This window comes from Sapajus apella, unplaced genomic scaffold (genome assembly GCF_009761245.1).
Source record: "Sapajus apella isolate SASKATOON/1434 unplaced genomic scaffold, GSC_monkey_1.0 scaffold2, whole genome shotgun sequence".
Classification (NCBI taxonomy): domain Eukaryota; kingdom Metazoa; phylum Chordata; class Mammalia; order Primates; family Cebidae; genus Sapajus; species Sapajus apella.
Window position 1 is genome coordinate 40,593,017 of NW_022436942.1, and position 15,116 is coordinate 40,608,132.

Below are 15,116 nucleotides of genomic sequence, written 5' to 3' on the forward strand. Positions count from 1 at the left end.
CTGGAAAAGAGGAAGATGATTCACTTTTTCACCTGCATTTTGTTTGCTTCATAGGTCTTTCTTCTAGGTTGGGGCAGGGATATGAAAGGCAGTTACAGGAAAAAAGGCAAAGTTTTATAAGACTGGTGACTTCATGTTCCAGGTTCCAAAATACTAGACTTCCAAATTGGGACTCATTAGAGGATATTTTGGAGGTCCTCCAAGGGGGATACCCCATGCTACACAGATCACTGACATGGACAATTTGCTCTTTGCTCTCTGACTAACCATTTGCCTCCCGCCACCTCCTCACATTTCAGTTTATATTCTTGGCAGAACAGCTGACATCCTAATGATCCTTAATACTGGGTCCCATTACCCTAGCAAGCAGTCATCATATAAAGGGTTCTATTATCTTTCTACTTCATCTGTCTGGACCATGGGAAGCTCATGTTTCTTGACATACCAAATTCTTGTTTGTAAATACCACTCTTACTGCTGTTCTTTCTCACTGGCCTAATTTATGTTAGCTTAACCAGACTTCCGCCTCTCAAATTTACTGGAGAAGAAGGAAATATCTGATTCAGTGGCCATGCATGTCACAAAATCCAAGGAATGTACATTAATTCATTTATTCCCTTACCTTATATCTCTCCCATGGAATCACTTGATGATTCACTGCCAAAAAAATATTGCAATTCAAAAATACCACTGCTTCTTTCTATGAGTCATTGCTTTGGGTCAACCCTGATTTGGCTAAGGAGAAGCCCACGCTTCTCTCCAGAGAGTAAAAATCCTACAGTACTCCCTACTGGCTGACAGCTCTCTGCTAATGAATCATCTGGTGTTCTCTATGAAAGGATAATGGTGGTGATTCATACAGAACTGATGCTGCCATTATTACAAGTCTGTGGTGAATATGTCTAACACTTCTCCAAGGAATGTGGGGATACTTATCAATGGCACTATGTTTTGGGGATTTAAGGAAAATTTTGAATCAACAATACAAACCTCATTTCACATTTTTAAAAATTTCCATATTTTTTGAAGTTTTCAATTCCTGGTTCACAATATTACAATCTGAGACCTGTTATTATCACAATTCTTGTTTAATTTATGCTTATTAAATACTTATTAAAGACATGCTATATGCCAGCATTGGTAGTCCAGCAGTAAACCAGAAATAAATTTCTGTTCCCATAGGTTTTCTATTCTAATGAAGTTAACCAACATAACTAAGACATACAGTATTCTAAATATGTTCCTTTTGATTTTCTTTTCAGTTGTTTCTTCCAGTGGCCAACATTTAAAGGTCTCCTTGAGTTCTATTTCTTTCCCTATCAGAAAATTCTGTTAATACTGGTTTTGTAGTTTTTTTTTTCATTTGCTATTGTCATTCTTACTACCACTACTATAGTCTGAAGTTCAACTTTGTAATTTTATTCCTTGATCTCTTTTCTCATGAAGTATGCTGCTAGAGTTATCATCGTGAGCACACAAATATGCCCATGTGAATCGTGTGCTCATGAACATTTGCTCTAGTTCATTCATTCATTCCTCAATAGTTATAGAGGAACTCGTATGACAAGTATTATAAATCTTTATTCTATAATAGTGAAAGAAAGAGACAAGACCTATAACCATGAAGAGTTTATATTCTAGTAGAAAAATATAAACAATAAACTTATGGGGTCAGGAAATATAATATTGGGTATTCATGGAAAACTCTCTGTTAAAGTGACAATTACGCAAAGTCCTAAAGAAAGTGAAGCAGTAGGCCATGAAGATATCTGAGATATATGCCATTATTATGACACAAGATATATGACATAAAGAAGGAAAAATAGCAAGTGTAATGTCCCTTACCAGTAACAAACTTGCCTGGGTAAAGGGACAGCAAAATGGCTAGTGTAACCTAAGTGGATGAGTTATGGAGAAAAAGGTAGAAGGTGAGTTCTTACAATCACTGTAAGGGAAGGAAGTAATGAAGAGTATTAGAAACTATCCCATGGGCTTTGGGAATTTTGTTGTGATGGGAAGATAACACAGCTTTAAGTCTAAATGTAACATGATCTAACTTACATTTCATAAAACCTGTCCTTCTTGGTTCATAGAGACTGGACAGGTGAGAAAGAATGGTGACTTTAAACACAGTGGTAGTTTTAGAGGGGTAGTAAGAAGTAATTGGATTCTAAATAAATTGTGAAGACAGAACCTACATTATGATTTTAAGTGTTTGAATTTTGAGAAGGGTAACATGAAATAGCCCTTAACTGAGAAGGAAAATGGTGAGAGGTTTGTAGGAGTGACAGAGGGAATCAGAAGCTCAGTTTTTAACTTGTTATTTTTTAAATTCCTATCAGATATACAAGTGGACATGTCAAATGTTTAGTTGTACACACAAACCTGAAGTTTAAGGAAGTGATTAACCTAGAGATATTCTAATGAGCTTCATTTCCTCTTTACTTCATCACCCATGTCTATGACCACAATCTGGAATTTATTAGTACCTGGAAATATTTTGGTTCTGAAATTCTTAAACCAAGCACACAGGTAACAACACAACACACTCAAATCTTTTCTCCTTAAAATAATTGTGCCTCAGCCTCATCTTCTCTATTGTCTATTACTTCCTCTGACTTCCTGCATAACGAAGCTGTTTGCAATAGTTTTCTACAGGTACTGAATACAGTTGTTTGTCTTCCATTTAATCTCTCGTGGCCCTGGAAACTTGATTCTACCTAAATTACTCTACTACAATTACTCTCACCACAATAATTTCTTCTTGTTAAATACAACAGACATAGTGTTTGAACTCTCCACATCATGAAACTGCTAATAACCCTTCTGCCCTCCTCTCTTTACCTTGGCATTAATGATTCCCACATTTCTGGTATTCCATCCTTGAACCCATCTCTGTTTTGTCTTTTTTGAGGCACATTTTTCCTCTGACCTTTACTTAAGTGCTTTTCTTTCTCAGGCTTTATTCTGAACTCTCTTATCTTCTAACTCTGTATACATGTTTTTTGGGGTGATGATGTCATCAACTCCAATAGCTTCAATTAAGTCTTCTACATGTCCAGATAAATAACTTTAAATGAGATCTCACCTTTAAATTTCCAAATCATTCATATATTACCAACTAGGCTCAACTTAACATGTCTAAAACGGAATCCCTCATTTCCCCCTTAAAAATGCTCGAGTTCATTGTTTCTTGTTATGAAACCAATCTACTCAATTGCCAAAACAGGAAGTTCCAATATCAGCCTTGGCTTCTCAATAGGCCTTGGTCTGCTTCCAAATAACCACCTATTATTGCATGTTCACTATGTTCTCAATATCTTATGAGTCAATCCATTATTTTCCATTTTTATTGCCACCTTATAGGTTCTTATTAATCATTTAATGTTTTGTTTTTTGAAAAATATTGAATTTCTTCTGTACTACTGCCCTCAGTTATTGTAATAATCTAGAGAGATAGACAAAAAGTCACCATTATCTACATCACCATCCTTTGGATGAATGAGTGCAAGTTATTTCACTGGTCTCTTTGCTTTAGCCTTTTCTCTAATTTATTCTCCAAGTGGTAACAAGAAATGTGTCAAAGGAAGGATCTCACTGACTCTTTTGTTTACAGACTTTAACGCTTCCCTTTGGTCTTTCTTACAAAGTAACAAATTCCTTCCATAGAATGTATCATATTCTTGCCCAGGCTTAACTTTCTAGCCTTCTATCTCACCCTTATCTCCCATGCCCAGGTTATTTTATACTTTACCACGTGATGTTATTTTCTCATTTTTTAGTTATACAGATGTTGTTTCTGTTGCTCAATATACCACGTTTCCCCTATCACTTGGCAAACTTTAACTCATCCTATAATTGTTATGTAAGAAATGACTTTCTTCTATTTGCTTTGCTTGTTTCTCCAGCCCTTTTAATTCTATCAATTGGATTATATGACACTCTTACTTGCTTTCATCTCATCCTGTGCTTACAGGATATTATAATTGGTTTCTGCCCAACTGTCCATTCAAGTGTATTGTAAGATTTCGAAATGAGTAACTGTGCATTGTTTATCACAGTATCTCCAAAACCTAACCAAACGCTATAGTATAGCCTAGCACATAGGGTACACTCAAATATACATTGAATTTGAAATAAATAGGAAAATGAAAGGAAGTAATATGACAATATAAGGTTCAGGGTGAAAGAATTTAAATTAGATCACAATTCAGGTTCATTTTACTTTATTCTCTTACCTGTTGAAGCAAATAAGTGGAATACTGTCACTTTTGAATAATCAAATTAAAATCAATTTTGGAGATTTTAAAACTCTAAAAGCATTTACAATTTCAAATGTACATAACTTGGTCCAAACAGCACCCTCAGAAAACTGAAATTGTTTTAAATTATGTGATGTGTTTATCCAAATTGCTACGGACTATTAGGAAGACCATAAAATGGGAACAGAAAGTACAATTCTGTTTTCTCAGTGGGGAAGAAAAACCTAGTAGAGCTTAAGAATGTTCAGGACAGTGTGTATATCAAGTCCAAGCATATGAATTAGATGCGCAATGACTTATTCACCACACTCTAGAAATAAAGAGAACCATTAGCATTTAGAAAAAAAAAAAAAAAAAACTTAGAACATGTAAAAGCATTAAGTTCTGTAGAAACCAAATTTATAGATCTTATTACTCCAAAGTAATAAATAGAAAGAAAAGGAAGAAACTGAATACCTTCAGTGGTATTCTTGCTATAATTGCTACATGAGGCAATGCAGAAGATTTAATTTAAATACTGATAATAACATTTTGTGAAATACAATGAAACATCTTCACATTTGACCAATGTATGCTACAACAAAACATGTTCTTGAATGTCTCATGTAGTCTCTTTATTAGATTTTTGTCAATGGCCTTTAAAAAACATCAGAAATAATAAGAAAGTAAATAGCTACTTAGTCAAATATTTTCTTAAACCAAATTGCAAAAAGCAATGCCTCTCATCTTGTATATACAAACTCTGCTTGAGTATATATCACTAAATTTAACTTGCATGGCCAAGCCGATCCACTAAATCCTACCTATTGACTTACACCTAGTCCACAGTCTACGAAGAATCCTGACACCAGGGCAGGGGTTGCCTTAAAGCTTACACCTCTCTCCCACTGGCACGTGGGTTCAACACAGGCAGGGATCCTTCACACTGCTGGTTAAACACTGACCTGCACATCATAGCTCTCCAGATAGCAGGTTCATACTTTACAGATACATAACAGAGTCCATGCATTGCACCACAGTACTTCAGCATCCAAAGTCTTCTTGGCTATCTGTAGCAGAGATGTATATAGTTTACCCTGGCCTTGCTAGGGGTTAGCTAACAATGTGGGATACTTTGATGCTTTACAGTCCCCAAGTTTTTCATATTTTAATATTGCCCATATTTAAAACATAAAACACTATGACAAAGTGGTATATTTACAAAGCACTATTTAATAAGTAATTTTATACTTCAGATTTTGATTATCTAGTTTCTTTTCCCTATGTAAATAAATTCTATGATTTTACGCTGGAGGTTAATCTGTGATCCAATATTTATGAATGGGAAACATATGCCAAAGGTAGAATATCTTTTGATGTAACTTTTCAAAGACAGCTTTAAGTTAATATTTAACAGACACTACATTTTTCTCCAATGATAAAAGCATTTATTTTCTAAGATAATTATGTGATTTGGAAAAATCACATAACTGCAAGTTGTGTTTGCTACTACAATTAATTTCCAGTTTCTGAATTAAAATCCTTTTCAGAAACAGGCCATTGTAAAATTTTTTGAATCACTCTTGAAAATGATAAATGAGTGTTTTTCCTTTTCATTATTAGCTATCAAAATTTTCAATAAAATCTATTTAGCACTTATTGTTAAAAATATTAATGTGAAATTATCCAGGAGTTCCTCAAATTTATTCTTACCTAGAGTTATTCTTACCTAGATATGCAAATTTACTTATGATAACCTTTGCAAATTTGACACAACCTTTTATATATGCCTTACCATTTGAGATAACCAACTTCACTCTTTTTCTAATGCTTCAGAAATAGCATTTATGTGTACCCACAGCAAAATTTGCAATTTTAAATATACCATTTACATTTAAAGATACCTCTGAGATTTCTATTACACTGGCAAAGAAATTACTCCACAGCTATGAATCCTTATGAAAGATCATTCCCTCAACACTTGATGTATTCTGTTCAATAAATAAGACTTTGAATTTCTTAGCAATGAAAACATCATCATAGAATGGTTTCTACAAAAAGCATAGCTTTTGAAGTAGACAATAGTATTTTGATGATCTACTAAAATGATATTTTTTTAAGAAAGGAAAAAATACAATTTGGGAGTCCAAGGTGGGCTGACCACTTGAGGTCAGGAGTTCACGACCAACCTGACCAACACGGTGAGACCTTGTCTCTACTAAAAATGCAAAAATTAGGCAGGCATGGTGGCGGCGCACGCCTGTGATCTGAGCTACTTGCTAGGCTGAGGCGGTCGGATCCCTTGAACACAAGAGGCAGAGGCTGCAGTGAACAGAGATCATGCCACTATACTTCCAGCTGGGTGACACAGTGACACTCCGTCTCAAAAAAATAATTTAAAAAAACTTAGGCTGGGCGTGGTGGCTCAAGCCTGTAATCCCAGCACTTTGGGAGGCCGAGGCGGATGGATCACGAGGTCAAGAAATCGAGACCATCCTGGTCAACACGGTGAAACCCCGTCTCTACTAAAAATTCAAAAAATTAGCTGGGCATGGTGGTGCGTGCCTGTAATCCCAGCTACTCAGGAGGCTGAGGCAGGAGAATTGCCTGAACCCAGGAGGCGGAGGTTGCGGTGAGCCGAGATCGCGCCATTGCACTCCAGCCTGGGTAACAAGAGCGAAACTCCGTCCCCCCCCCAACAAAAAAAAAAAAAAAATAAAAAACTTTTAAAAAGGCAAAAATAATTTTTAGAAGTTGAAATTGATTTAGATCATATATGATTTAATCCGATTTTCCGTTTTCTAACTTGGAGGCAAAAACAATAGCTTCATTCATAGCTTTATTCATAAATGATGGAAGTAACCCTAGATACTATTGGGCTAAATACTTAGATACCCTAGATACTTAAGGCTAAAGAAAACAACCATTACATAGCTCCCAGCAGTTTGTTCCAGAGAGATCCTTAACAATGGGAGACCCTAAATTAATGTGTGCTAATGATCCCCTAGATTGCCTAAGCCCTTACATACTCTGAAATTTTCATGTTTTCCATGCTACAAAATGTTATAAAATAAACACAATCATTGAAACTTGAGAAAAGATAGGTATAAAATAATCATCATGGTAAAGCACAGCCAAGAAAAAACTCCTATCATCTTCACAATATTATAAGTTGTCTTTAAAGAAAAATCTATATATATATATATACATATATATTTTTATATATACTTGTATAAATATATACATATTTAGTTGTATAACTCATGCCTATTCACTTTTATTTACTAGGAATGACACTGATGAGTTTTGCCTTCAGGATACCATTTTTCCTTTCTGTGACCTTTTTTCCCCCTGCAAAAAGATTCTTTCAACAACTAGGCCACACACCCACTCAATCTTTCATGTTTAGAAACACGCTTTCTTAGAGAGTATGACAGACTAATTGATTTTAACACGTAAATAATGGATAAGACTTTTATCACTACTTGCAGAAGACAGATAATTCATTTTGCTCTGAACAAGGGACAAATCCTTTGAAAACCATCTAATCTCTAAGTGTAGAATTCTTCCAGGAATCAGTAAACAAGTAAGGGAAGTATTTTGAAGGAAATAGATCTACTTTTCTGATATAAGTTGAATTCTATGGACAATCACCGTATAAGGCAGAAGGGTAAAATTACATCACATAAGCACTCACCTCAATACTTTTTTTTTTTTTTTTTTTTTTTTTGAGATGGAGTTTCACTCATGTTACCCAGGCTGGAGTGCAATGGCGCGATATCGGCTCACTGCAACCTCCACCTCCCAGGTTCAGGCAATTCTCCTGCCTCAGCCTCCTGAGTAGCTGGGATTACAGGCACGCACCACCATGCCCAGCTAATTTTTTGTATTTTTAGTAGAGACGGGGTTTCACCGTGTTGACCAGGATGGTCTCCATCTCTTGACCTCATGATCCACCCGCCTCGGCCTCCCAAAGTGCTGGGATTACAGGCTTGAGCCACTGCGCCCGGCCTCCACCTCAATACTTAAGTAAAAGACTGGCTATTAATCCTGTCAATGTGCTTTCCAGGTTGACTTACATTTCATCTTGCCTTACACTGTAATGTAATAGGTTCAGGGGATAAATATAAGCAGCAGTCTGTAGCCAATATATTTTTCCACATTAATTCTTACAATAAAAATAAAAAGAAGGAAAAGGACTATCATATGTTGGTTAGCCATACTTTAGGAGCAACTTGATGAAAATTAGATAACACCATGAGACACATGAGAGTGAGACAGGAGAGAAAGAGCTACAACTGAAAGTTATCTCTTTAACAACTCACTGGTGTTTTAATGGAGTTAAAGTACTTCATTCACCTAGATGTCTATGTGAAGAATAGCTAAAAAATTATAACACTGAGTTTTGTATGTTCCTCATTACATTTCAATTTGCTAAATAAAAAAGCAAGTAATGACAAAAAAAATGCATTGACTATTTTGAGATATAAGTTGAATCTGTCTTAGTACTTGGATATACTCTTTGAATTCATTTTGGATCTTAAGCATGAAGTCACGGGAATGTCATCTGTCAATGTTTTCTGAAATCAGACATCACAGAAAAACTAAGATGTTCTAATAATAGACCATCAAGCTTTTGTTACTGCTTATAAATGATAATTCTTAGAAACTTTAGCATACTGTTTCTAATTTTCTGGAAGCTTCCTGAATTAAGTAGAAAAGAACAGTATCAAGAGTCAATACTGTTTATCACACAGACATAATTTTTCTAAATAACCAGAAAATATATTGCAACCCAAATACTATACTCATATTTAGAATAATAAACTCTTAAGTTCGTGTAGCATATTAGAACATAAATTGCTGTGATATTCAATTGAAGATTTTATTCCTATTTTTAAAGCCAATAAATAGAGATACGTTTTTATGAGTTTTTAAAACACCAGACCACACCTCAAAGCAATTTCATACTTCTGTATTAATTACTATAATAGCTATATTTCTAAAAAGTACCTGCATATGGCAAATAATATACAAGCAACTGACTGACGGTCTGGTGTTTACACAATTCAATTCATCGACAGTTAAATGTAATGAAGATTCTAACTTACCGGTGGATCAGCCCCCTTAGAACCAGCCAGCCCTCCTGTTAGGGATTCGATATCCTGAAAAGGGGAGAGGTGTTGATCATAAAACTCTACTCAACAGCATGAAGAATCCCCCTGTCCCACAGTGCAATAATTTATTTAGCTGCAATGTTGGGCACATCAGGTACTTTATTATTATTTTTTGCAATCTTGGACACTGTAATACTATGCAAATAGTCTACATCTAAAGATCTAGATATTCTCTCCAACTCTGGACAGTCAAAAAGAAAAACATATAAACAGATATTTTTGAAATATGCAGATGTTTCATCTTTGAAGAGCTGCGGTGAGAACAGAAAAAAGAAAATTTAAGAAAACTTCAGTTTAACATACTATTTTCAAAAATGTTAACCCTATGGAAAATATTTAACCTACAAAACTTTAAAAAATATTTTATTTTTTTGTTTTTATGAATACATAATAGTTGTCCATATTTATGACCCACATATGATATTTTGATGCAATATTTGATGTGCAATAATCAAATTTAGGTTCATCACCTCAAACATTTATTATTTCATTGTGTTGGAAACATTCCAAATCTACTCTTCTAGCTATTTTCAAATACACCATAAATCATTGTTAATGATAGTCACCCTTTATGCTATTGAATATTAGATGTTATTCATTTCATCTAACTGTATTTTTGCACACATTAACCAACTCTTCTTTTTTCACTACCTCCCACCTAGCCTTCCCAGCCACCATTCTATTCACTACCTCCATGAGGTCATTCTTTTATGGCTGTCACATATGAGTAAAAACAGGTGACATTTGTCATTCTGTGCCTGGCTGATTTCACCTAATATTCTCCAGGATCATCCATGTTGTTGAAAATTTTAAAAATTATATCTATGGTCTACTCTTTCTACACATAGAAGATAAAAATATAAAGAGATTGATTTTTAATCTTTAATCAGTAACCACTGAAGGTCATGCTTGAGTAATGATTTATAGTTGTTAAAGTTATAAATGGAGAAATAGGTGACAGTGTGATAGGCTGTAGAGGCTGTGACCTGTTTATAGTGACAACTACAAGTTAGCCTTATCAGTTCTAAGGCTTTGGTTCCAGAGTTACTAACGAATTATGTGACTTATTCAAAAGAAGTTGAAATTCTGGGTTTTAAAGTAAAATCACCCAGGTTTTTTGTGTTTGCAACTGATTTAAGTTGTAAACCATCCCTCATCCCTCCAAATGAAAAAACACAACTCTGCTCAAAGGCTGCTGTTAAAGGAGTTTTGAGTTACATTGAATGGTTACACTTTTTGGCTAAAAATGTTCTTTCTTATTACTCTGATCATCTCTTATCTGTTTGCATCTAGCTGGAAAGACAGGGAAGAAGGAGAAATATGTTGCAGTGAGAAAGCAAAGAAAAATAATAATTAAGTCACAATTGAAATAATAGAAAATGAAACGCCTATGATTAGGAAAATGGTCAATACTTTGATATCATTAAGAGGACTTAGGCTACTAATTCACTTAGGACTTAATCAGATCATTTTCCCAAGGTATTTAAAAAGTGAGAACCTTAATTATGCAATATGGGGCTGAGATGAGCACATGATGGAAACATTCAAGGAAGGGGACAGGGAGGGATGGTGTTATCACTGTTTTCATCTGAAAATGCTAACTTTGAACAGGAACATAATGGGTAAGAGATTTATTCATGCATATTCTATTAAAGGTCATAAATGACAAGGAGTACTTGTCAAGAAAATTATTAAATGGTCTCCTTTCTAATGGAAATGTATGCATATTTTTCTCTACCCATAATCTTTTTGAGGAACTACTCCTTCCCCTCTTGCATTCTAGCTACAAAAGAGGCTAATAAAAATTATTGAAATATTGCAGGGACCTGCCAGAGAATTAGGAAATATAGAATCCGGGACACATAATGGTAGAGTTTAAGTCCTTGATCGTATCATTTGAGGAATGTTTGAAATGAGTGATTCTCCTGCCTCAGCCTCCCAAGTAGCTGGGATTACAGGCATGAGCCGCCATACCCAGCTAATTTTGCGTTTTTAGTAGAGACGGGGTTTCTCCTTGTTGGTCAGGCTGGTCTCAAATACCCATTCTCAGGTGATCGGACCCCCTCTGCCTCCCAAAGTGCTGGGATTACAGGTGTGAGCCACCATACCCAGCTGAATGTAAGGTTTTTAATGAGGTGATTAAGGTGACTGATCCAATATGACTGGTGTACTTTTAAGAAGAAGAGACATCAGGATGTGTGCAGGCTGAGTGAAGGCCATATGAGAACACAAGAAGAAACCAGGAAATTCCAAGCCAAGGAGAGTGTCCTCAGAACAAAGAAAATCTGCAAACACCTTTATCTTGGAATTGTAGCCCCAGAACTGTGAGAAAATACATTTCTATTGTTTAAGTCAGTCCATGGTATTTTATTATAGCAGCCCTAGCAAACTAATGCATGCATATTTATAATTTGGGACTAGTTTATGGATTCTTTGGAAAAAGCTATCATATTTCAATATAGAGTACATAAAAGTTCATTAAGCAGTCTATAAAAAATCAATATCAGTGGAATCAATGTGAAATAGTAAAACAACAATTTCTATTGAATGGTTATATTTAAAATTATTTAAAGTCCTTAAAATATTTAATGAAGTATTAGGTATATGTAAACACTTTATAAAATTTGTTGTATTCAAAATATCAAAATTAAGCATTTCTCTCATCTCTTTTATAGAAAAATTCAAAATTCCCTTCACTCATTCCCCACTTTCTCTTCATGTGTCCTGTTGTGCCCACCACATCACTGCAACTCCTCTTATCAAGGCTGCCAATGACATCCTATAGTTCAAATTTAATTTTTCATGTTCTGTCCTCATATTTCTTGATCGCTAAGCCTCAGTCGACACAGCTGACTACTCCATTCTTATTGAAATACTTTTCCCTTTTGGCTTTCATTTATTTTCACTCGCTATATGATTTTATTTAGTACTGTGGCTCTAAATATAATGTATGCTGATAAATTTTGAATTTCTATCTTCAGCTTCAATTTATCCTCTGAGATCCACACTGCCACTTCAGTCTCCACTTAGATGTATGTATTATAGCCATGTAAAATGCAATAATGCAAAATTAAACTCTTGATTCCATCACAAGTCTTCCCTTAAATTAGGTTCCCATCTCAGTGATTGCACTCTTATTAAATGGCATCACCATTCACCCAGTTGCTCAGGTCCAAATCCATCGGCGAACCCTACCAAGTCTATTGTAAAAATACTACTTGACTTTGACTACCTCTTACTACCTTCATTCATGTGATCCTAATCCCTTGGATTACATCAATAATATCCATCACATAAACTGAAAATATATATATAGCTTTCTAATTGTTGTCCATGAATTTGTTCTTATCTCCCTCTCCCCTATATATTCTCCACATAGTATACAGAACTATCCATTTAAAATATAAGTTAGATCACATTACTGCCTTGACCAAAACCCCTCCATGGTTTCTCAGCAATCTTAGAATAAAACACAAACTTATTGCTATGCCCTGCCATGCCCTCAATGATCTGGGTCTTGACTCTCTGACCATATCTTTTGCCATTCTCCATCCCTTTTGCCCTCTCAGACACAATTGCCTCATTACTATTCCAAAAAATATTCAAAATCTGGCTTCTATCTCAGGGCCTTTACACATGCTTTTTCTGCTTCTTAGAGTGCTCATTTCTAGATTACCTAGTCCATTGTGTGTTGCTATAAAGGACAACCTAAGGCTGGGAAATAAAGAAAAGGGAGAGGAGGGGAGGGGAGGGGAAGTTAGTTTATTTGGTGTACAATTCTGAGGCCAGAAAGTTCAAGATTGAACATCTGCATCTGAGCAGGGCCTTAGGCTGCCCCCAGCTATTTCAGAAGGCTAAGGGGAGCCAGCTATATGAAAGAGTGAGGAGGTACCAGGCTCTTTGTAACAACCAGCTCTTTGGGGAACTAATAAAGAGAGAACTCACTCATCCCCAAGGGAGGGCATTAATCTACTCATGAGGGATCTATCCCATGACTGAAACATCTTACAGTGGGCCCCACTTCCAACATTTGGTGTCAAATTTCAACACAAGGCTTGAAGGGGAAAAACATCAAAACCATAGCACTAGATATTCTCATATTTAACTCACTTGCTTCATTCAGATCTTAGCTTATATACCAAAACTTCAGAGTGACCTTCCCTAATTGTCTAAATCAGTCAAGGTTCCATGTGAAAAAAAATGACAAACTCAAGAGACTCTACAGAAAAGCATTTAATAAAGGGATGATATATAGCAGTATGAATAGTTTACAAGGTCCAGAGGAATGGTGGCACACAGGAACTAGCAACAGCTAGACATTGTAACCGCCCTTAAACCTGAAAAAGTAAGTTACAAGAACCATGTTGCCAAGAGTCCAGCAAGAGATGAATACCTATCATCAACCTCTAGAACACCTTGTTACACAGTGGCGACTCAATAAATACTCACTGAATAAACACACTTACTGAATAAATGAAGTATGTGATACTATTTTTACATATAAAAAAGCTGAGTCTCAGAGTATATATGCTGAAGTGTGTCTTATTTTTGTATAACTGTTATCACTTTGAAAGCATGGCTCAAAGCAATAATGTTTGCACAATAAATCTTTATAGAATGGCTGAATGAATAAACTAATAAATTACTTGCCCCAAATCGCACAGCTGGTGAATGCTGGAAAAAAGCTTCGAAATCCCAAGTGTTATAACCCCAAGCCCAGTGTATTTTCTGTTCCGTCATATATCACTAATGAGACATCCTCCTAAAGGAAAAATCCCTCAACTGTATATTTTCTCATCTCTTGAGGTACTAAGTTTCTATATATCACATGGTTTCTAGTATATCAGAAGGAAAAACCACAAAATGATTTAATAGTCAATAAACCACGTGTGTTCCTATGCAACAATTTTGCATGTTCTTCACATGTACCCCAAAACCTAAAATGCAATAAAATAAATAAATGGGGAAAAAAAAAAACTCTCCACCTGCAAAAAAAAAAAATAAAAATAAATAAATAAAATAAAATAAAAATAAATAAATAAAAAAAAAATAAAAAATACATTAAATTTATCCTCTGGTTAAATACTGCCAATGCTTCAGATTAAAGGTCTGACACCTTAATCATTGTACAATCAATAAATCAATGCTTGAAAATTAGATCTAACATGTGTGGCTGGCATTAATAAATGATTCAAATATATTAAACTAAAAATCAATAATGTTTATTTTTATGTAACATTTCATAGTGTGTAGGTTCACAGCATTGTGAGTAAGTAAGAGAAGACAAAATGATTTTAAACAAATCATTCACTTTTTCACATAAGGCTTAATGGAAACAATCTTTCATCACCGAATACCAGCTCCTTAAGGCAAGCATCCAAATAATGAAGCTGAGTTTGTTAATGAGGCATCTTCCTCCTCAAGCAGACTTAAGCAGTTAGTGTTTCCTTGGCAACATTACAGGGTAAATTTCCTGGGAGTCAGAGAATAAGCAGGAAACACACAGACCAATTTCATAAATCTTTCCTATGTAAGCCAAATGGTGTCCTATTTATTCTTTAAAACAACGAAAAAAGGGGAAATATCTATTTCTTCACTTTGATTATAGGCCAACCTAAATCTGAATTTTCCTTGAGTCACACAATTAATTCCTTCAGAAAAGAGTAATTGGGCAAATTTTGTGGCTGAGACACTATGC

General features: G+C 35.1%; 1 protein-coding gene across 21 annotated transcripts in view; it reads right to left on the reverse strand.

Moving 5' to 3' along the window:
- Nucleotides 1–15,116, reverse strand: part of PPFIA2 (PTPRF interacting protein alpha 2) — a 485,005-nt gene that overhangs the window by 392,174 nt on the left and 77,715 nt on the right. For 17 of the 21 annotated variants that reach the window (XM_032296787.1, XM_032296710.1, XM_032296700.1 and 14 more), the window contains one exon: nucleotides 9,353–9,406. The exons of the other annotated variants lie outside the window; for them this stretch is intronic. In XM_032296787.1, coding sequence (XP_032152678.1) covers nucleotides 9,353–9,406 — 54 coding nt within the window. The remainder of the gene's footprint in view (nucleotides 1–9,352; nucleotides 9,407–15,116) is intronic. 21 annotated transcript variants of the gene reach the window in all.